General features: G+C 41.0%; 1 protein-coding gene across 36 annotated transcripts in view; it reads left to right on the forward strand.

Moving 5' to 3' along the window:
- Positions 1-21831, forward strand: part of ANK3 (ankyrin 3) — a 1678649-nt gene that overhangs the window by 1481988 nt on the left and 174830 nt on the right. For all 36 annotated transcript variants that reach the window (XM_069240922.1, XM_069240928.1, XM_069240923.1 and 33 more), the window contains one exon: positions 20059-20213. In XM_069240922.1, coding sequence (XP_069097023.1) covers positions 20059-20213 — 155 coding nt within the window. The remainder of the gene's footprint in view (positions 1-20058; positions 20214-21831) is intronic.

The following is a 21831-nucleotide window of genomic DNA, read 5'->3' on the forward strand; positions in this document are numbered from 1 at the left end:
ATAAATGTAAATCCATGTAAATATGATGTGTAGTGCAAGCTACAAATCCTTCAGTAATTCAATTCCGCGCACTGACTTGCTCACCTCTGTGCTGCTTATAATTAATGTACAGTTAATGGCAAATGGGGAACTTGTTCTCCTGTGTTAAGCCAGAAGGACATATTTTTGAAAATTCTAAGACTGGATGATTATCATCCCTCAGTACATCTGGATATTCAGTATGGATAGCATTCACAAGATCATGAGGAGCTTTAGCAGTTAGGACCAGCATACCTCCAAAAAATGTTTCTTCAATATGAAGACTAATGCCATCTTTTCAACCCCTCCTTGCTCTTCTGAGGTATACATATGCCATAATATGCATTGGAATGCGCTGACGTCCCGGCAGGCAAGGCATTGTTAGAGTGATACACATGGAAAGCCCACCATGATTTGATAAATATGAATTTACTTACTATAATTGTTTGTTGCTGTAAGTAGTGCCATGATGACAAAGTGTAGGTCCTGTCATAATGACAGTCTGTTCCTAATTTCCCCTTCTTATTTTCTCTTCCTGCTGCATGGATGTTATTCAGTAAACTGCACCTTCCTACCAATCTTCCCCTTCTAAATGAAGGGGAGAGCTTGGTTGGCCGAATCCTGCAGCTTGGGCCGCAAGGAACAAAATTTATTGGGTAGGATGCTGTATTTCCAGAAGGAGAGATGCAGAATGTCTGAAATTTATTTTTTCTGTTTCAGTTTTTTTGTCATCCCCATGGTTTATCTTTTATTTGTTCCTACCACTTTCGGTTGAGTTATGTCACTGAAAGGCAAATCATAGTGGCTTCACCTTTTATAGCTCCGCTGACTGTCCTGTGCTTAAAGGCATGTGTAATCCACTGCAAGCATTCTGCTTTTCATAACTGCTGTTCGTTTTTGTTTTTTTTCCAAATTAGACTGCTGCAACATCAAGTACATCTTAGCATACACTGAGAGTCTTTTAATTTCATCCTTTATATGGAGAAGGTATTCACACGGTTTCATCCAGCATAGATGATAGCCAACCCAAACCCTACAGAGGCTCTTAATTTCAGGGAGGGGTGGGGGTTTAATGTATTTTCAGTAGGGACCTCTGTGTGTGCTTCTCGGTTATAATAATTTGGGGTGGAAAGATCAGCATGTGTGATTGTGTTCTTCACTTGTATGGAAGCAGCCATAAGAGACTTGTTTTACGAACACAAGATGAAGTAGAAAACTAAATGTGTTTGATTTAATAGCCAAATATGTAAATTGGTTCAACTAGATGCCTGTTTTTTTTAATACGCACAGATACCTACCATCTCTGCATGTTTGTCTATCAAATAACCATTTAGGAAGCTCAGAATTAATCTGCAGAAAGCTCTCTTGTCACATTGAGAGCTCAGCAGAGGTACTAAAGCAGCCACTACTTAGACAGCGCTAAGCATTGCAGACAGTTTTTACATAAAGTGAGGAATTTGATCTCTAATTTCAGCAGCATAGGCATGGAGGACCAATGTTTCAAATCTTAAACTTTAATGGTTTAATCTCTGTACAAATTTCATCTGAACTTTGGTTCAGAGAGGAGGAACATGAAGATCGAATGAAGGGTGATTGACTAGCAAATTCTCTGACCATGTTTTATCAATGAAGGAGTGCGTGCATGATGAAAGAAATCTTGCATTATGTAGGGAGCTTTGAAATAGTTCCCTAAGTTTTGCCTGGACTTGGGCACATTTCCTCAAGTAAAAGTGAACTCAAGCTTCCTCCTTCAGATTGTATTCCAAGTTTACTATACCATTAAGGCTGCTACACAATTCCCCCTTTGAGAAATGTCAGAAATTGCACCATTCAGACCAAGTGGAAAAATAGGCTATTGACACCCCATAGGTTGGGGGAGGTAAGGATTCTAAGTTGTCCTTATTTGTCTAATAAAAATCTCAAAGTGTCTTGCCCATCTAGAATAGTGTGGAAAAAGCCCCATGGAAAGTGTCCAACAGGCTGTAATCCCCAGAGTCAAAGGAATTCCTGGTCAGAAGTACATGACTTGTAGGGGTATAACTTCAAGCAGTTCGCCTTCACCCACCAAGGAGAGACCTTCAGCACCACGGGTAGCAAAACATCATAGCATCTTCACTGCTAAAGATGTGTAACAAAATTGGTATGTCAGCATAAATCTAAGCCCTGATTACAAGTTTAGGTAATAAATATTGCATATGATAAATTAAGATACCATTGGGCTTATCATTTGTAGCTGGTGCAATAGATAACACCTATTATGAGTTGGTGGGTTAAACACCAAAATCAGCATGGTAGGTAAATAACATGTGATATTCCCCCATTAAAGTTCTGCAGGGTTGCTGAAATTAAATGACAGTTGAAGTATTTAACTAATCTGATAATTATAGGATGCGTTAAATAGCTACCAACCCGTAGTTCCGACCCATGTGTAAACAGGTGTTTTCTCATTCGTTGGAATATATCAACTACCTTGTAATCGGGACCTAAAAGGAAAAACTATGTCCATTTAGCATATGTGCCAAAAGAGTGAGATACAAATTAAGCATTAAATAGGATAGCTAGGAGGTACAATGAACTATCCTTGGATTTTGGTTGGGCATTGAGATGTTAAAGCCAAACAAAAATACATGTAACTTTGCTGACAGAAACAAATTAATCCACTCTAAGGCCTGCCTAAATTATGGCAACCTGCCAGATATTGCAGGAGGATCTTGTGACCTAAAGTCCTGATTATTGCTAACAGATGCATCCAAATCGGGCCGCTGACATAGCTTTCCTTACACTAAAGATTTAATCTGATTAGAGCCTTCCAGTTGCAGATTCCTTGCCTTTTCCCCAGGCCTCAATCTGGATCCGGAGATTTTTTTTATCGAGCAGTATCCAGAACTCTTTAGTAAGACTGAGGTAGAACGCCAATGCTCTTTTTGGGTCCAGTCTCTCCTCTTCCTTCCTGTGGGGGTGCGTAAAAAGTAGGCTTGGTGATGGACTGACCTTCATGATAGGGCACGGCCATTTTGGGCAAAAAAGGAAGCCCTGGTACGAAGCACCACCTTGTAAAGATGGATGGAAATAAAAGGTGACTTCGAGGAAAGGCCCTGTAGCTCACTCACTCTGTGAGCAGAGGTGATGGTGACTAGAAAGACTGTCTTTAAAGTAAGAAGCTGAAGTGGACAATTATGAAGTGGCTCAAAAAGAGCACACATCAGGAAGATAAGAACCAGGTTAAAATCCCATTGGGGCATTATGAAAGGAGGAAATATGTGTAAGGCCCTTTAGAAATCTACCAACAATGGGAGACTTAAACAAGGAGGGCTGGTCAGGCAATCTGAAGAAAGCCGAGACAACGGACAAATAACTCTTGAGGGTACCCAGAGCTGAGCCCTCCTGCGCTAGTGAAAGAACAAACAAAAGAACCTCGGAAAGAGGGACAGAGAGGGCATCAACAGACGTGTCTGTACACCATGCCACAAATTTGTTCAAACAACAGGCATATACTGCTTTGGTGGAGGGACGCCTGGCTGGCAAGATAATGTTACAGACTTCAGGGAGAAGTTTCAAAGCTGTCAACTGCAGATTCTCAGTCTCCATGCAAGAAGGAAGAGATTGAACAGGTTCAGGTGGAGAATCGTTCCCTGCTGCTGAAGAGGGAGTCTGAGTGGAGGATCGATGGCCATGCTCAAGAGCTCGGGATACCAGAATCTTCGTGCCCAGTCCGCAGTGAAAAGAATGACTAGGGACTGGTCGTTCTTGATCTTCTTCAGAACTCTGGGCAAAAGTGGTATTGGCGGAAAGGTGTAAAGGAGGCCTGAGTTACACTCTAGACGAAAAGCATTGCTGAGCCAGGGCTGCCTTGGAAACTCCTGCGTGCAAAACAGCTGACAATGTGTATTCTCTGCGGAGGCAAACAAATTTAACCAAGGTTCTGCCCACTGTTGAAAGAGAACTTGTGCCACCTCAGGGTGGAGATGCCATTGGTAATCGACCAAGCATTGACAGCTGTGTTTGTCTGCTCTGCGTTCCGAGAGCCTGCCAGATGTTGAACCACCAGGGATATGCCCTAATGTTCCAGCCATGTCTAGAGGCACAGAGCCTCTTGACAAAGGGTCCATGACCCAACCCTGTCCAGCTTCTTGCAGTACCATGTGGGGGTGGTGTTGTCCGTGAACACCTGAACCACTTTCCCTTTGAGAGAGAGAAGGAATGCTTTCAATGCAAGACTGATCGCCCTGAGTTCCAAAAGATTGATATGGAGCTTGGACTCCGCCGGAGTCCATACAGCTCTGATCTCCCCCATCCCAGATGGCCCCCCGATGCCAGGAGTGACGCATCTGTCACTACTGTCATATCTGGTTGGGGAAGGAAGAGGTATCTGCCTTTGACCCAATCGCATTTCAAAAGTCATCACTGCAAGTCACGCACAGTCCCCTCCGAGATCTGGACCATGTCGGATAGATTCACCTAATGCTGTGCCCACTGGATCTTCAGGTCCCACTGCAAGCCTACATGTGCCATCTTGCATGTATCACCACCACATTGACTGTCACCACCTAAAGGAATGTAGGGGTACTGATCGAAGAAAAATCTCTGGATCCAGACTGATGCCTGGGGCAAAATCTAAGGTAAGGAATCTACAGCTAGAATATGTATCTACCAGATAATGTGTCACCAAAGGTAAGTAACTTGTTCATATAGGCAATACCAGAAGCATACATGTTGCGAGTACCCATACCATCCACAATCTTTGCAACAACTTTGTTTATCATTTGATACACGTGATAAGCTCTTTCCATAAAGTGCACTGTTTAGCCTTTATCCTTTGTGTAAAATGTAGCTCGAAATGAAGTACAGCATACTGACCTGCAAGGACCATACCTCTAGATACCAAACATATATTTGGTATCCAGTTTAAAGGACCACGTAGGTCATTCTCTAAGGCTTTTATGGTGCAACATCAACACATTCAATGTGTTCAGTGAAGGAGATTGTTCTGTAGTTATATGCTGCTGTTAAAGTACAAAGCAATTGAAACAGCAACATGTAATGCAGGAATGTTGTAATGCTGCTGCCTTATCAGTTCCGTTTTCAGTTACAATTACTTTCAATAAACAGTGAGTGATTTGCTGTTTGTCCTTTTGTGAACACCGATTCATTGAAATAGCACATTACTTTTTTGTCCTTACAAAAAAGGCAATTTGCCTGCAGTATTCAACTGCTTGTGTCTGTGACCAGGTTGGCACTCACTTAGGTAGCAAGAAAAGAGAATCTGGTTATTTGATCTCTGCCACTTTCTTTTAGGATGTCCTATGACTGGAGCTGAGAGCCTCTTAGTTTCAACAATAAATGAAGCAGGCAAATTTGCCAACTTCTCCTATGCCCACTTGGAGATTTTTTTTAAATGTTGTGAAGTTATGAAGTTTGAAATGTAGGTAATATAATTTACTAAAAGCATGGTTTTTATGTGGGCAGCACAACCAAGTAAAACCTACATCCCTTTCTCCTGACAAAATTGTTTTAGTATAAAGATTAACTTAAAAATTATTTTGTTTACAGAAAGTTCACCCGTGTGAAACATTACATAAAGTCTACCAACTCCACTGTGAACATCACACAGTTGCACTTGTGAAATTGATATTTTGCATACCCCAAATGATACAATAACTGATCATCTCTGTTTAAATAATATCTACTGCACCAAATGTTTGCATCATCTTCAATTCACATGTACTCATATCTGTATTAGAATTCCCCTGTTGTGTTGTTGCACTCATGTCTTCAATACTGTATCCTGAGCCACCAACTGATGTACAATGTTGTTGTGATCAGTGCGGTAGTGATGAATGGTTATTCTTTTTCTGTTTCACCCACATAGAAAATGTAAGAAAGCCATTGTGAGCACACAGTCAGTGGAGCCATGTTGATAGATTAGCAGGAACACTAGAATTCTGGAATTTAAAGCCCTGTTTTCTTTGCAGTAGTCAGTTTGTGCCTGTTACCTGGGTGGTTGTATAGCTATTTCACTGTTTGTGCTGGCATATGTTGTATGCTGCTTTTGTTTCTTTCAGGTTGCTTGGATGTCTGCAATAGAGAGTGAAAATTCTGGAATGAGTTCCCAATCTTTCTTCTTTATCCTGGATATTGTGCAGTTCTTTGTGTGAGACTTTCGTCTGAGGCCAGAATGTAACAAGTAAGGCAAGATAGTAATTGCCTTGCATTTCCTTGTATAATGTAGGGGTATACTTTTGCATCAGAGATTAGTTTGTTAATGTGTCAATTAGCTTACGATCATGAAACCTATTCTGTTGTCTGGCTTACGTTGTATATCTATTGGCAGCTGAGTGTTGACATGGTGTTTATGCTGGTGTTGGTGTCTAAAGAAAGAACACTTTATCTTGAGGAATTTGTGAGTTTAAAGTTGTTTAAAGTTGTTTCATACAGGGAATTGAATAATGTTATAGTGTAATTTCATGAGATCCTTTTTTGTTTGGACCTTGAGTTAGTGGAACAGCATCAGCATAACAGCTGTAAATTAGGAGGCTACTTTGACAGATAGTCATGTAGTTGTCTTCCAGGTTTGCAATATGTAGTTTCACGTAAAGCCGTACCACCTCTTTCTGTTGCCATGTTCTGAAACTAAATGTCAATTCCAAATGCTAAGTGGTTGTCAAAGAATTGTATTCTATTGTATTGGTATTAGGATAGGTCTTTCCATACTCCCTGTGAGGCTGAAAGCATTTAGAAAGCAAATGTAAATTGTATTAGTTCCAGCTATTGTTTCTGTAGCTAAATCTTATCTCCAGTATTGTGCCTATACCTATTGTGAATGTTTGTGTAGAGGAATTTCCATCCCTAGGATTAATGGCTGATACTTCCAGGAGGGGCCCAAAGTCAAGGAGCATTTTTCACAAAATGATAATCAGCCTGCGTGTAGTTGTATGGCAATTTTGAAAAATATTTCTTTGCTGTCAGAGATGGTTCAGCCAAGGTGCTTGGGTGCAAAAGAATGTAATAACACCATGGGTTTACTTCTATCCATGTTATGAGGAGCTGAGAGCTTTTCCTGTTTTGTGTTTGATGCCACATTCTGTTTTTCTCTGATGTCTGCTTCCAAAGTTGTTTTGTCCTGGTTCAGTAGCGATTGTGCTGTTAGCTTGGTGACATATTTCCCAGTGTCTTTCAGTGATGGGATGGATGTGCTTTCATTTCAACTAGTTGACCAGATACAAGACTAAAGAGAGCTTATATGATTTGCTTTCAACTTTTGAGTAATAGATTAAAATATCAAAATCTCCATGCGGATTGTTGTTTTATGCCACACCTTTCCACTTACATGCCCCAAGTTTTGAATCACTTGGAATCAGACAATTGGGCCCTAATTACGGCTCTGGCGGTCTTCTGACCGCCAGGGCCGTGGTGGCGGTCTGACCGCCGCCAAAGCCTGAGCCGACCGATTTGGCTGCGGTCAGACCGCCACATTATGACCGTGTGGTTGGACCACGGTCAGACCACCAGCACTGCTAGTTTTCCTCCACTGAAGGGACTGGTGGTGCTGGCGGTTCTAATCAGCCAGGGTAGCGCTGCCCTGAAAATGATGACCCCCCCTCTCTGCCAGCTTTCACATGATGGTTTCACCGCCATGTAAAAGCTGGCAGGGGCGAGCTGCAGGGGTGCCCATGGAGGCCCCTGCACTGCCCATGTTCTTGGCATGGGCAGTGCAGGGGCCCACCTGGACAGCCCTGTCACACTTAATCACTGTCTGCATTGCACTATAAATGAGAAGTCTGTATTGCTGCTACATAAATACCATAGCCTGTAGAAAAATATAATGTTTGGTACACAGGAAAGTGGCTTAAACAGAAAAAATGGGGTGTGAGTGATTTAGATCTCATAAACCTGTTCATAATACCTCATTTACCACCTCCATCATCCGCTGTCTTGCAAAACAAGAAATGCACATCTGATAGACTCAAATCTATGCTCCTGTTCCCATACTAAATTGAAATCTGTTCATAAACTCAGTATCAGAACCTGAGCATCTGGTTTTCTCTCTCTTCTTGGCAAATCACTGAATGAACCATGTCAAATGTAAGGCAAGCGTGTTCACAGTAGATTAAAATATAGGAATGCCTACTACAAATACAAATGCATGCAATTTATTCACTTTTTTTCTAACAGGTAACTGTACTGAGTAGTAGAAGAAAAAAGCACCAGGAAGTACACCTTTTTAACTTATTCACTTCCTTCTTGCTAAGTAGAAAAATGCAGTAAGACTTATTTTCCCAATAAATACAATGCCTCACTCAGCTGCATAATACTCTTTACTTTAGAAACATTCTGGCTGGTGTTGTGGGGTACAGTAGTTTTTTATCAGACTAGTTTAGTGTTCTCACATCTTCTTCGTAATAAAAGCAGCCATCCCCTGGAAGTCATTCAGACATTCAGCATGTGATGCGTTGCTTTTCTCTGGCATTGGTCTTTGCAAAGAAGTGATGCACTCAGTTATTCACAATGCAGCTGGTGTATTTAATCTAATTTTTATAATAAAGGATACTTATTGGTGACATGGTGTAGGAACTGTTTCTGCTTTTGTGTGACAAGTTCTTGCACCTTAACATTCACTTCAAATGTTTGCATCACCCAAATTAAACCTTTGATGTAATCTTTGCATGGCCGTGCAGTGTTTTATATCTGTTGTAAGTGAATCAGCATGGATGCTTCAGTATTATCTATTCATTATATGGCCACATCAAATGGGTCAGTTATTGAGCAAATGTTGTACTTTCTTCTACATCATGAAAGTATATGACAGTTTGACAATTTGTCCATATAACAGTGTGGCATAAATATATTAAATCTGTAAAGAGCCTTATTTAATCCTCTTCTCTCACTTGCTTTTACGTGATTCCTCTGTCATATTTAGCAACGTTACACTAACCACACTTATTGTTCCTGGTTCTCTTAAGGTATTAGATACTCTTATGCACTGTTCTACTGGTTCAAGGTAGCTTTTAGTTTCTCTTCATTTTAGGAGTAAACTCCACTTAGTTCCACAGTAATGTAGTCCTTCTAATACCCCTTTCGCTCTGTGTTCACTGTTGAATTATATGCTCCTGGCAGTAGAACCACAGTCCTTTTATAGAGGTCATACAATATAGGCTTTGATCATTTATTTGCCACTTGCATAACAAGCTGGGTGGTGATGGCAGTTCACTATTAATGGGTGGTCGTCTAGGGGCTGTGTAAATGAGGATACCTGGAAGTGGGCAGCGGTGAAAGCAGTGGGTGCATGTCAAATGTAATTTATGAGTTCACAGTCTTGGTCTTTTGACATTGGTGCTGGGTGTGATTGACTGGCCTATGAGTAGTATGTTTTGAATGTTTGTAGTTTATTTTAGTGTTGTGGTAAAGTATTTTCAGGAAGTGTTTTGTCATTCATGGACCTAGAAAACACTGTTAATGACAGGAATAGATGAGTAATATCTTCCCTTTGGCTTCCCATCACCCAAAACAGTACTTGCTACCATCATTGTGGAAATAGCAAGTCATGCACACAGGCCATTGTGGAGGGTTTCCACACTTCACCGTAGACCACGGGGCCCTGTCAAAGTGCTTCTTCCACCAAAAGGCACATTCAGTGTTAGGGTCCATGAGTTTCTCCAGTATGAAGAAGCTCAACAGGTGCAGACTTTGGGAAAAGTTTTGTTTGTCCAAAAGAACGTTAACAGCACCTTAGTAGTTTAGTTGAGTTCATTCTGAAGGTCTTGCTAACGTCACAACTGAATCATGTCTGAAGAGGAACATTTTCGTTTGTTTTATTGCTGCAAAAAACGGAAGACTGACGTTTAAATCTACTACTGTACGTTGAAATATCATGCTCTTTTCATGGATGATGAAAGGTAACCTTGTAGTGGGAGTCAACAATGTGTTCTTCCACCCTTTCACACTTTATTGGATATCTTGAGGACCAATTTATGCAGCTTGGGTTACCAACACTGCTGAGAAAATTACAACTCAGCTGTCCCAAGTGAGAAACATTTTTCTTATAATGAAACTACTTGATATTTTCTTACGGCAAAATAGATTAAAAACTGTTTCATAAACAAGGGTGGAGGTTGGATTCTTAGATTACCTTCTGTCTACATAGGTTGCATTGCTGTGATCAAGTACCATCACTGACGGTAACTGAAGCCTCTTGTGTTGATTACTCTTACCTAGTCCTGATGTTTGTGGTTTGAGCAAATACATTGTTGCATGTAACAAGAGAATGAGACAACCCTTCCGTATATATACAGAATACAAATTGGGTTGCAAAAGACAACCTGTTTTCTAACAACTAGTGGTAGCACAGTTTGAATTAGGTGCAGACCAAAGGAAGACAGAAGCCTGTAACTCTACTTTCCTTTCAGTGTGGGAGACTATGGATACTGACTCGCACATGAAAATTTAGCAGCACACTAGGGCAGTCACCTTCTAGCAGTACATCAGTTGTAAGATACCACATTCTCAGAGGCCTCAAATTAAGCTAGTTTTCACCAGGGGCATAGTTACAGCCAGTCTTGTTTTATTATTTCTTTGCAGATTCCACTCAACATGCGTTTCGTTGGATGGGAAATTATCTTTTTAACATCCTTCATCATTTCAAGAACTACAAATGTATGAAGGCTTTGTCTATGAAGTCTAAATCATTTATTTAATGTATTTGTAATTATAAGAACACATCTATTGTTAATCCATCACCCAAGAACATGGTAGAACAATTTTTACATGAAGCAATTTTAAAACATTGGGCCTATCAAATGACTGCACACATTTATCAAGGGTATAGGCATCTGAGCCTTCTAGGTAAACCTTCAGGTTATGCATCACATAGTACAACCTAAACAAAGTCAATATCTTAATGTCTTCTATCAGAGACACAAGTCAAAAAATGTACACCTAACAAAACCCATGACAGTTGTGCATAGCATGTATATAATTAACTCATTATATCAATGAGTGTATGAATTTTACTTAATGCAAATAGGTGAGGAATGATAGAGGATGAGTATACGAACACAACAAAGGATAACCTGTAGATCTGAGAGATAGGATGAAACAAACACACCCGCCACAAAGAGTGAACATCTAAAGATGCAATGACATTTAAAATATGTTAGTCACTGCTGCAAATAGAAAGAATAATGTGACTAAAGGCACTTCAGTGCTTGTGGTGAACCCAGCGAACAACAACTTTGTAAGGTAGCCAGTAAAGTAGCAACAAAAATTAGGATTATATAATTGTGAGGAATTAGAACCGGTAGTGAATGATTCTTATAAGGACTCACTTGAATTACTAAAACCTGTGAATAACTACAAACTCAAACAAAATTCGACCTGAAAAGAATGCCTTTGCCGGCTCACTTTAAGTGTTTGTATAAAAAGACTAAATTGGAGCTGCTAAACCATGTGATAAACAATCATAGATGGGCTATTGATGGTTCTGCAGTAGTTGGGAAAAGTCAAGTTTGATAGTGTACTCAGATCAGAGTTATAAACCTAGAATATTAGATATTAAAAAGTTTCATGTGAGATAGTGTACTCACATTATATTCATAAACAAAAATATGTCTCTGCAAGTAGAATTCATATTCTGAGGTGTTTAATCTCACAAAGGGTATTTTCATAAAGCAACAAGAAGTCCCCCCATACTAAGACCCCCTTAGTGAGAAAGTAACACACCATTGACCAGTAACCAATTAGAATTCATGAAAACGAAAAATAATTACCTAGAAGATGAGTTGGCATCTTAGTCACGAGAAGTGAGGCGATGAGCGTGAGCAATACAGGACCTAGCAGTAAATAATTCTGATCCTTTTGGAACAATAAGAGTCGAAAAAGTAATTGTCATAAAGCCACCCAATAAAACATGCATTTGCAATGCAATAGGGTCGTACATTTCTCCGAGTAACAGCTATTAGCAGTTGTAAACTCCCAACTGGACTTTTCTTGACACATTAAATGGAAAAAAACAGTTCACTCGTACAGACAGTTGAAGACAGCATGCAGGTAGAAAATAAAAATGAAAAAAAAAGAGCGCGATCACGCTGCTACATTTCACTCGTAGTGAAACCTATCGGCAAAAGTGCAATTATGTACGTAACCGGCAAAAGTGCAGTTAACTATGTAACAGGGTCGATGTCATGCAAAGCGCTGGACTTCTGCCAAGCGAGATCGCGCTGCGAAAAAACAGATAAAAAGTAGTCCACAAACCTGACAGGAAACAGCGCGCCTCGCATGTTTTTAGTACTTGGTTGCTGCGCTCGAAGAGGGCTAACCACGGAAAAGGCATGACGTATGCGTGCCTTCCACTAATGAAATCAAGCAGATTTTGAAAGGCAAGCCCACGAACCAATGAAAGACATTGACGTAACATGGACGTGGCTCCGACCCCTTTTGTATCTGCTAAAGCGACTCGCAAGCGAAACGCATGTGCGAGTGCATACGACCCAGGCTCGACCCTAAAAACAGCGTGTTACACTTATGGAAATATGAAGAGCTTGTAGTAAGAAGTTCCCTGGGAGGTCGAATCCTGATATTGCTCTGTAGTGTCACTCCCTCCTCTTGTACACAGCATTCAGTGTGGATGCCATCTAACAAGTATGTGAAAGCATTAACTCAACTAATGAAGGACAAAAATATGTGTGCGTCCCACCTCATAATCCAAACTGAATCTAGCATTTTGGAATGTCATGAAAGAGGAACTAAATGAGACTATGGGCCAGATGTAGCAAAAAAAGATTTTTTCGAGTTGCAAATTGCCAGTCAGACCGACTCGCAATTTGCAACTCGCAAAATTGTATGCAGAAAGGTGTCTCAGACACCTTCTGCGACTCGCTCTGGGGTCGCAAAGACCCACCTCATGAATATTAATGAGGTGGGTCTCATTTTGTGACCCCATAGCGAGTCCATGCATTCACAGGGATGGTGGCCTGCTGAAGACAGCAGACCTCCATGTCTGTGACTGCTTTTTTAATAAAGCAGTTTTTTTTTTTTTATTGCAGCCCGTTTTCCTTAAAGGAAAACGAGTTGCAATACAAAAAAATAATGAAACCATTTGGTTTCATTTCACAAAGGGGAGGGGTCCCATGGGGACTCCTTTCCGTTTGCGAATGAGTTACCACCCACTTCAAATGGGTGTTAACTGCGAATTGCTTTGCAACCTCTTTCGCGGTCACAAAGCAATTCTACATCGCGGTGCGAGTCGCAAATAGGAAGGGAACACCCCTTCCTATTTGCGAGTCGGATTCACATTTTGCGAGTCGGTACCGACTCGCAAAATGTGAATCAGCATTGCGATGGCAGTTTTGCATGGCGCAAACTGTGTTTTTCGCAGTTTGCGACATGCAAACCGGTTGCTACATCTGGCCCTAAATTCTTAGAACATAACCTACAAACAAGTGACATAATATATGGGAACAAAATATGTAAAACAGATATTTATAAATTTGTAAGGTGTATTTAGAAATAAACTATGCACATACCATTTCAGGGCAGAAAAAGTGGGCCACGTATTGCTGCATCATGTTAGTTATGAATAACATGATAATAAAAGCAAGGGAAAACCTAACACAGAAGTAGTTTATAAGAGAATGAGATGGTCAAAAGCACCTTTCTCAAACTACAAAGTATGACAAGACAGTTTAAAGTTGTGTAATTAGAATTCCATTAAGCATGTGAAGTGTGTAGAAGGGTATAGGTTAATCTCATATCTTACCACCAATCCCCTATGGGAGAATAACAAACTAGACAATACTAGATTGAAACTTGTATGAATAGACAAAAAATAGGCAGTTTTGGTTCTGCTTCATAAGCAAAGACTGATGGATTGACTATTTAAAAGAGTAGAGGGAATTTGGACATATTTATCATTACTCCTTGGTCATATTAAACACACCAAATGTTATGCAAACCAATATTATATTATTATAGGTAATTGTTTAAACAAGTAAAAAGTCCTCCACACTAATATAAAATAAGTACATATATGTCAATTAAATGTTACTCACCAAGAAGTCTGTCTGTCAACTTCCATCTTGTGTGAACACATTAGGTTGCTATATGAATTTACAGCCACCATAAGTCCATATATAAGCTGCTACTGGTACTTGCCCAAGAAAAAAGACATTCATATTTTACATTTCTGTCTACAGCTTTAAACCTGAGAATCCTGTTCTCTGCAACCTCAGTTTATTCCCATCATGGATATATGTTGCAAACCATAAAAATTGTACTGAAATGCTCAGACTGTTCCTTTGAAATTCTTTGAAGTGCACTGCAAATAGAAAGCATTGATCTCCGTGTCGTCAGATAGCCCTAATGTGCTCCATAATTCTCCCTCTCTCTGTGGCCTAATCGTACCAACAATGTAAATCATTTCCCATTTAAAAATAATGGCATAGCCCCCAAATTGGTATAAAAGTAGGTGCTGCTGGAAACCCATTCTTAACACGCCTGATCACTTTTCAAGTTCTGATCTCTTTCCTTTCCTTGATAGTGTTATTGGTAAAGGTTCAACGTATAAGTTTATCAAGGTTAGGCTCAAATGAGTTTTCAAATTTTAGTGATATCTTTGACATAAGTTAAAGCATATATTGGGTAGAATCCTTGCCCAACATCATTATTGCTTTCTAACGTCTACCGATTCGCTTTTTAATGTCTACCAAAATATGAGAACTAAACCATATCTCTTTCAAATAACTGACACAGGACTAAGCTAATTATGTACCTGTATACTTTGGAATGACTAGAATCTGCTTATTAGTCTAACGGATGCTATTTTCTAAGATTAAGAGCACATGGATGGGAATCCAGTATTCTGAATTTCTGAACAATATACATATATAGACACATCATGTATTCTCACCAAAAATTTCATTAGTTTTGCAACTCAAGAAATTCTTTAATTTCTTAATGCACAGTCACAGGTGCATTTTGGTATGGATCCGTAGCTGTCATGATGCCAAGGAAGATTTTGAAATGTAAACAGAAAACAAAGGTTTTCTGAGGAGATCACAGACAGAAAAGGGGTAGTTTATTTCCATGGCATCCCTCACACATGTAAGACCACAATCGTGGTGCTGTCATTTTCAGACCGAAGTTTGTTAGTGTTAATATAAAAATGTGGCTTTAGGCTTTTGAAAAATGAAGTTTACTGATTAGTGTTGGCTAGGAAAGTAAGAGATGCACAGTGAAATCCTGAATCATACTATAGTGTTGTGGTTTGTGGCACATAATGTTTTGTATGTAAATTGGAAGAAGCCAATATCTTCACACATTTTAATGCTGGTTTTGTGAGTGACATCCACCTATTGTACTTCAGATATGTTTGATGTGGATATCTACAAAGTTGTTCAAGAATCACATATTTTGTTAACCACTACTTTTGCACACAACTTAATGGCCAGATAGGCATTTAGTCACGCTTTGTTACAGCTCTTCTATTATCTTGAGTTTTTCCTATTATCTTCAGTGTTGTTTGTCGTATGGATATCCAGAGAAAATATGGTAACAAGCTGGTCCAGCAATAAAGGGGATAAACTTGATTCCTTATGTTGTGATTAATAGTAAAACTGAGGAGCTGCCTGGCATTTCCAAGTGGGAATCAGAAGCTGCCTCTGGCATGGAAATGAGTCTTTGGAGGGTGAGCAGGAGGGGAGGCCACATGACTGAACGCATTTACAGATCCATCTAGTGAGAGATGTAACTAGTCAAATGGGCATAAAAAAGGAAGTGGTAAATAAGAAGCCATTTATACAAGATACAAATGAGGAACCAAAGGAAGGATAAAAGATGGATGTTGAAAATAAGGAGCTGCTTCCTGGAGAAGGGAACGTAAAGCACATGCCATAAACACAATGCAGAAGTCCAGGGTCACACTCGTAGCAGTGGAAAAAGTTCATAAGGAACTTACAATGTGTAAAATGACAGAACGGCGTACAATGTGGGAAGATCTCAAATCATAAGTCCTACAGTTGGGTAAACTGAAACATGGAACGATACAGTGAAAGGCTTAAGTAGAGGAATGAAGGTGTGTGCTAGTTCAATTTCATGCACAATACAATGGAGTGTTATTTAAGAGGCTAATAAAAAGGGAAACCACAAAAAGTGATTAAAGAAAATGTAAAGAAAAAGCAGATCTCCAGTTATTCCAGTCGGTGTGCCAGCAGACGATTTCACTTAGGTGGGAATAGTGTTAGCTGAGTATTGGAGTTATAAAATAGGAGTACTGGTGACTGTTCCAGTAAACCCTTTGTATCAACATGCAAGACTAAAAGCAAGTTCTTGGGTGAGCCATCCATACCCATTTCCAATCAAACTTTTTGGAGATACTGAGGCATACTCATGTATGCAAAACCTACACAATTGCAATTTCCATTTGGCAAAAATCACCTCCTGAGTAAATCGTGTTTTCTCCCCATGTAAAAATATCTACCCCTGCACCATCATGAAATCTAAGGATGTTGCCTCTATATTTCCATCCTGGAATTGGCTTTCTCCTGGTTTTGGCTGGAGCAAATTCGCACAAAGCTATGATTTTACAGGTGTTGACCTACTCTGCTAAGATACCCCTCCTATAAATGTACACATTCAGTGAAGAGTTCTCAGAGGTGATGCTTACCAAAAATAATCCGTAGTAAAACAGAATCCACATTAACATAAACATTTCACCACTCTTTTAATTACAGTGGGTATATGTTAGGTTTAGTACATGGTCAGTCAACATATTTTTGGGACCCTCGAATGGTCTGAATGTTTTTTTTTTTTTTTTTGTAAATACAGGATAACAAGCATCCATTTAGATATTTTAGAGTTTAACAGAGGCTCAGCCTTTCATTTCAAAAGTGACAAAATGACATGCAACTCTTAATTTACAACATTCTTTTTCATTTTGAAGTTTATAGTACCATATGGAGAAATGTATATTTTGATCAAAGCTCTTTGATTGGTACCACCTCTGGTAGCCTCCTTGTTGATACCGGTGCACAACTTGTGTGGGTTCAGACAAGTTAACCTGCAAAGATTGCATTTTATTTATGAAGATGTTCTCTCTGACATGTACAACACAGTTGTGTCTGGGTGATATTTACAGACTGTGCTAGGCAGTCCTAATGCTCTAGGAATATAGACCCTCATTATGACCTTGGCGGTCCGAAGACCACTAGGGCCGCAGTGGCGGTCTCGTCGGCGTAGACCGACAAATTACGCAGTTTGGCCAAAGCCAAACTGCCAATACTCTGCCCGTCCCACCTCTTTTCCCCGGTCCGCCAGGCTGGATGTGAGCACCTCCAGCATGGCGGATGCCGTAATACCGCGAACGGTATTACGAGGCAGGAGACTGCCAGGATTAGTCTGGTGGTCGGACCGCCAGAAAAAGCTGGCGGTCTTGTATCCTGGCAACAGAAATAAGTATTCCTTTCGCCAGGATACACTCGCACGCACATCCACATACCCGCACACATGCACCCACATACTCCCACACACAAATACACCCCCACTGACCCACGCACCTGCGTCATACACCATCATTCACACTAACATACATACACAAACACCACACACACGCACGCATTCGCTCCCCCTCTCCAGCGCATACATACACTCACCTCTTCCCCCTATACTGAATACATGCACTCACCCACTCTCCCTGTCCACTGACATGCACATACCCGCTCTCCCCTGTTCACTCACACAAACACCCCCGTCCACTTACATACACATGACTCACCCCTTCCATCCGCTCACTCATACTCACATACTCAGTTGCTCACAGCCGCACCCACGCATTCATGCACTCACTCCCTTCCACATCCACAAACACTCACACCCCTCACCCCTTTCACAATCACTCACAACCGGAGATACGCACCCACAAACACTCCCTCTCCCCGCATTCACGACATTCACGCACACACACACCCCTCCCCTTTCGGATGATCCACTTACCTCGTCCATCAAGGAGGTTGTCAGGGAGGGGACGGGTTCCGGCGCTTCCAACACTGGCTTCGCCCCACTATCAGGATACTGCCATGCCATATTACGGGTCGTAATACGGCATGCAGTGTCCTTTTAGCGTGGTGGTGCCGGCAGTGGAACCGCCTCTTCACCGCCGACCGCCAGCATTATTGGTGTCGGAATTCTGCACGATTTCAGGCTGAATTCCTAAATCAGTCATAACCGAGCGGTCTTAAGACCACCAGCACTGCCGATCTATTGGCGCCCACAGCTTCGGAGGTCTTCCGAAAAGACCCCCAAAGTCTTTATGAGAGACATAGGGGGTCATTCTAAGTCTGGCGGGCGGCGGAGGCCGCCCGCCAGACTCCCCCCTCCGAAATACCATGGAGGGTATTCTAGGTTTTTCCCTGGGCTGGCGGGCGGTCGCCAAAAGACCGCCCGCCAGCCCAGGGAAAAACTCCCTTCCCACGAGGATGCCGGCTCGTAATCGAGCCGGCGGAGTGGGAAGGTGCGACGGGTGCTGTTGCACCCGTCGCGTATTTCACTGTCTGCTATGCAGACAGTGAAATACTAGCGGGGCCCTCTTACGGGGCCCCTGCAGTGCCCATGCCATTGGCATAGGCACTGCACGGGCGAACCGCCAGGAACAGGATGGCGGTAGGGGGTGTCAGAATCCCCCATGGCGGCGCAGCGAGCTGCGCCGCCTTGGGGGATTCAAATGGGCAACGGAAAACCGGCGGGAGACCGCCGGTTTTCCATTTCTGACCGCGGCCAAAGCGCCGCGGTCAGAATGCCCAAGGGAGCACCGCCGGCCTGTCGGCGGTGCTCCCGCCCCCGTTGGCCCTGGCGGTGCAACACCGCCAGGGTCATAATGAGGGCCATAGTGTATTCACCTACATGAAACGTTCCTGTTATTTGCATGAGTTTCTTTTCTCAAGAGAAATTAAAAATCCAGGAAATGCTTCATGCAGATTTGTTTATATAATTACTTCTGGTTTAGTAACTGGTGTGGGGTTCTGCTCCTGTTTAGAAAATCTGGTTAACTTTGAGCAAATTCTGAGACACAAGAAGTAGTTAAAAAGCAATGCAAATAAGCAAAAAAATACTGCCTCAGTTTAGTTGTGGGTAACACTGCTCAAAACGGAGGCACACTAGCAAACTATGAAGAGACACTGGGCCTTCGCTTGCCAGCTCAGAATTGGACCTAAAGCAGCATTTTAAATAAGTGAAAATGAAATTCCTCAGATTCTGTGTGCTTATATTAAACATATCAGTTCTGTAGAGATGTGCTAGAATTTGCAAAGGAACTGCTTGATACAAACACAACCAATGTGTCTATGAACAAGGCAGTGGTTTGTCTGTCGTCTCATTTTAAATTTGATCGGCTAAAAATGCATTGGGTGAACGTGTGCATACAACCTCTGTAGGAAAGTAATGAAACTGTCTATGGAACTATTTTAAAGCTGCAGAATCCCTATCAGTGGTCGATCTATAGTATAACTTTGATTGTGTTTTTTTTAGTGCTAGAGAGCTGTGCGATGGATGAGTATAGATATCCCCTGCACACTCTATATAAGGTCGCTGTTTTACATTGTATGTGATTGATAAATATTGTATCCATCAGCAAAAGAGTTGACATTCTTTGTACTGTTTGTGTGGTTTGACTAGCTCTAACGGAAAATTCAGCTTCTCTGATCAAATCGTCATTTGGGTGACTTGCTTAACCATGGCTTGGGCACGGGTTTCTTGACATTACATTAAAAAAGCAACTGCTGAAAGTCCAAACCCAATCATTAACTAGAAGATACGTTTAAAAAAAATAATATCTTTGTTCAGGAGTTCAACATATTAGTTTCAAATTGACCTTCCTTACTACATGACATGGATTCTGCAGCTTTGTGACTTCATTTTGTTAAATCACGCGATTTGCCAATGTTCTTGTCTTTTAATTTGGCATGGCATCCAGGAACTTTAAAGACCCCTATTGAAAGATATCAGAGCAAAGAGGGTTGCTTGGTTAAACATAACACATTTTAATTTTCTTTGGTCTAGCCCCGTCATAGTGGAAATCCCACATTTTGGCTCAATGCGTGGCAAGGAGCGAGAACTAATCGTCCTGAGAAGTGAAAATGGAGAAACGTGGAAAGAGCACCAGTATGACTGTAAGCTTGAAGAACTGAAAGCACTGCTCAGTGGCATGGATGAAGGTAAGGAGAGATGTTTACAATGAAAAATTTATGCAGTAGTGCTAGCAGAAATTACAGTAAGGCTAAAATTCTTGGTCTATCGTGGTAGAAAGGACAATGCTAGAAAACCCATTTATAGAAATTATGGAGTGATTCTAGTTCCTAGTGACCTACATTGTAGAATGTCAGTACATTTCTGCCTGGCGATGCTGTGGCCCCAAAAGGTTCTTCTGCTTTGATTACCTCCCTGTGTATGTCTGTAGGACCCTGCAAGTTGTTTTTTTAGGGTTAGTATTGTGGACCCTTCTTTAACAAAAGGCATGCAAAAACTTGATGGATAAAATGCTTGAATTAATCTAAGCCAGAGGTAGTTACTAGGAGCAACATCCTCATCCATTGTTATTTTGAACACCATGCCACCTTAGTTTGGACCAAGCCATATGCGAATCAGTCTTGACCATACTGCAATGGGAACAGTCCAGCCCAAACTGCCAGGCCAGGTCCTGCCTGAACCGAAATATAACCAACCAAGGGCATGCAAATCTTGCACAGTGGTTTCTATCAGTGCAGACTTCGTCTTAGATTCTCATCAAAATTCAAGACTATAAAATATATTATAACAGATGCTGCAGAGGGGAAACTCTATCTCTGATCTGTCATATTGAGAAAAAGGTGTGAACTTTATGCATAGGCTTGTGTTTTAAGACATCTGTCACTCACCATTCAGAATTGCACTATTTGCAGCATTGTAAATGTTCAGACACCCATGAAAATCTATTTGTAGTACCCCTTCTACTAGATAGCGGCACAGCATAAGAAATATTGGTTTACAGGGTTTTTCAAAACATTTTCATGCCATTAAACTGATTTCAAGTTGCATTCCACTTAGAGTCTTGCTTCATAAAGTTGATAGTCTCTGGACAATGAAGACTCCAGAGACCCACAAAACAAGAAAACGAAGAATTCGCTTGCCAGTGCCTTTTGAAAAAGAAAAGAAAGGGCTTGATGACGTGTCCGCATCATTCTGTAGGTGCACGGGTGCGTACCCATGTGTCGTTACTCCGCGCACCTGTAAAATGGTGTGGGTGCCTTTTTTTATTCACCAGTTCTAGATGGATTTGTGAAATCACTTGTATTAAGGCAGAAGGACTGGCTGGACTGTCAGCAAAAAATAATATATTATTATATATATATATATATATATATATATATATATATATATATATATATATATATATATATATATATATATATATATTATATTTAAAAGACAGTGGGTGTGGGAGCAACAAGGAAGCAAGTGTGGTCATGGGGTGTGGCTGGAGCAGTTCCCTAAAGGTGAGCAATGGAAGTATAGGGAAGCGAGCAGCCAGAGAGATGGTAAAGGGGATATACTTTAGGGAACAAGATGGGCAAATTAGGGCGAGGAAAGCCATTGAATAAGAAACAAGCAAATGAGAGTGAAACTAAAGCTAGCTAATGGTAATCAACAGCCCCTGTAAATTGCTTTGTAAGCCAGCAATAAGGCTTTTGCAACCAGACAGCTGTGCTTTCTGCTAGGCCCGACCTAAACAAGGAAATCTTGACCTTTGATGCTTGTTAACCTATTAGTGGCCAGTTCAGCCTTGGAAATGGTAGA

The sequence above is a fragment of the Pleurodeles waltl genome, chromosome 6 (assembly GCF_031143425.1).
Source record: "Pleurodeles waltl isolate 20211129_DDA chromosome 6, aPleWal1.hap1.20221129, whole genome shotgun sequence".
NCBI classification, from domain to species: domain Eukaryota; kingdom Metazoa; phylum Chordata; class Amphibia; order Caudata; family Salamandridae; genus Pleurodeles; species Pleurodeles waltl.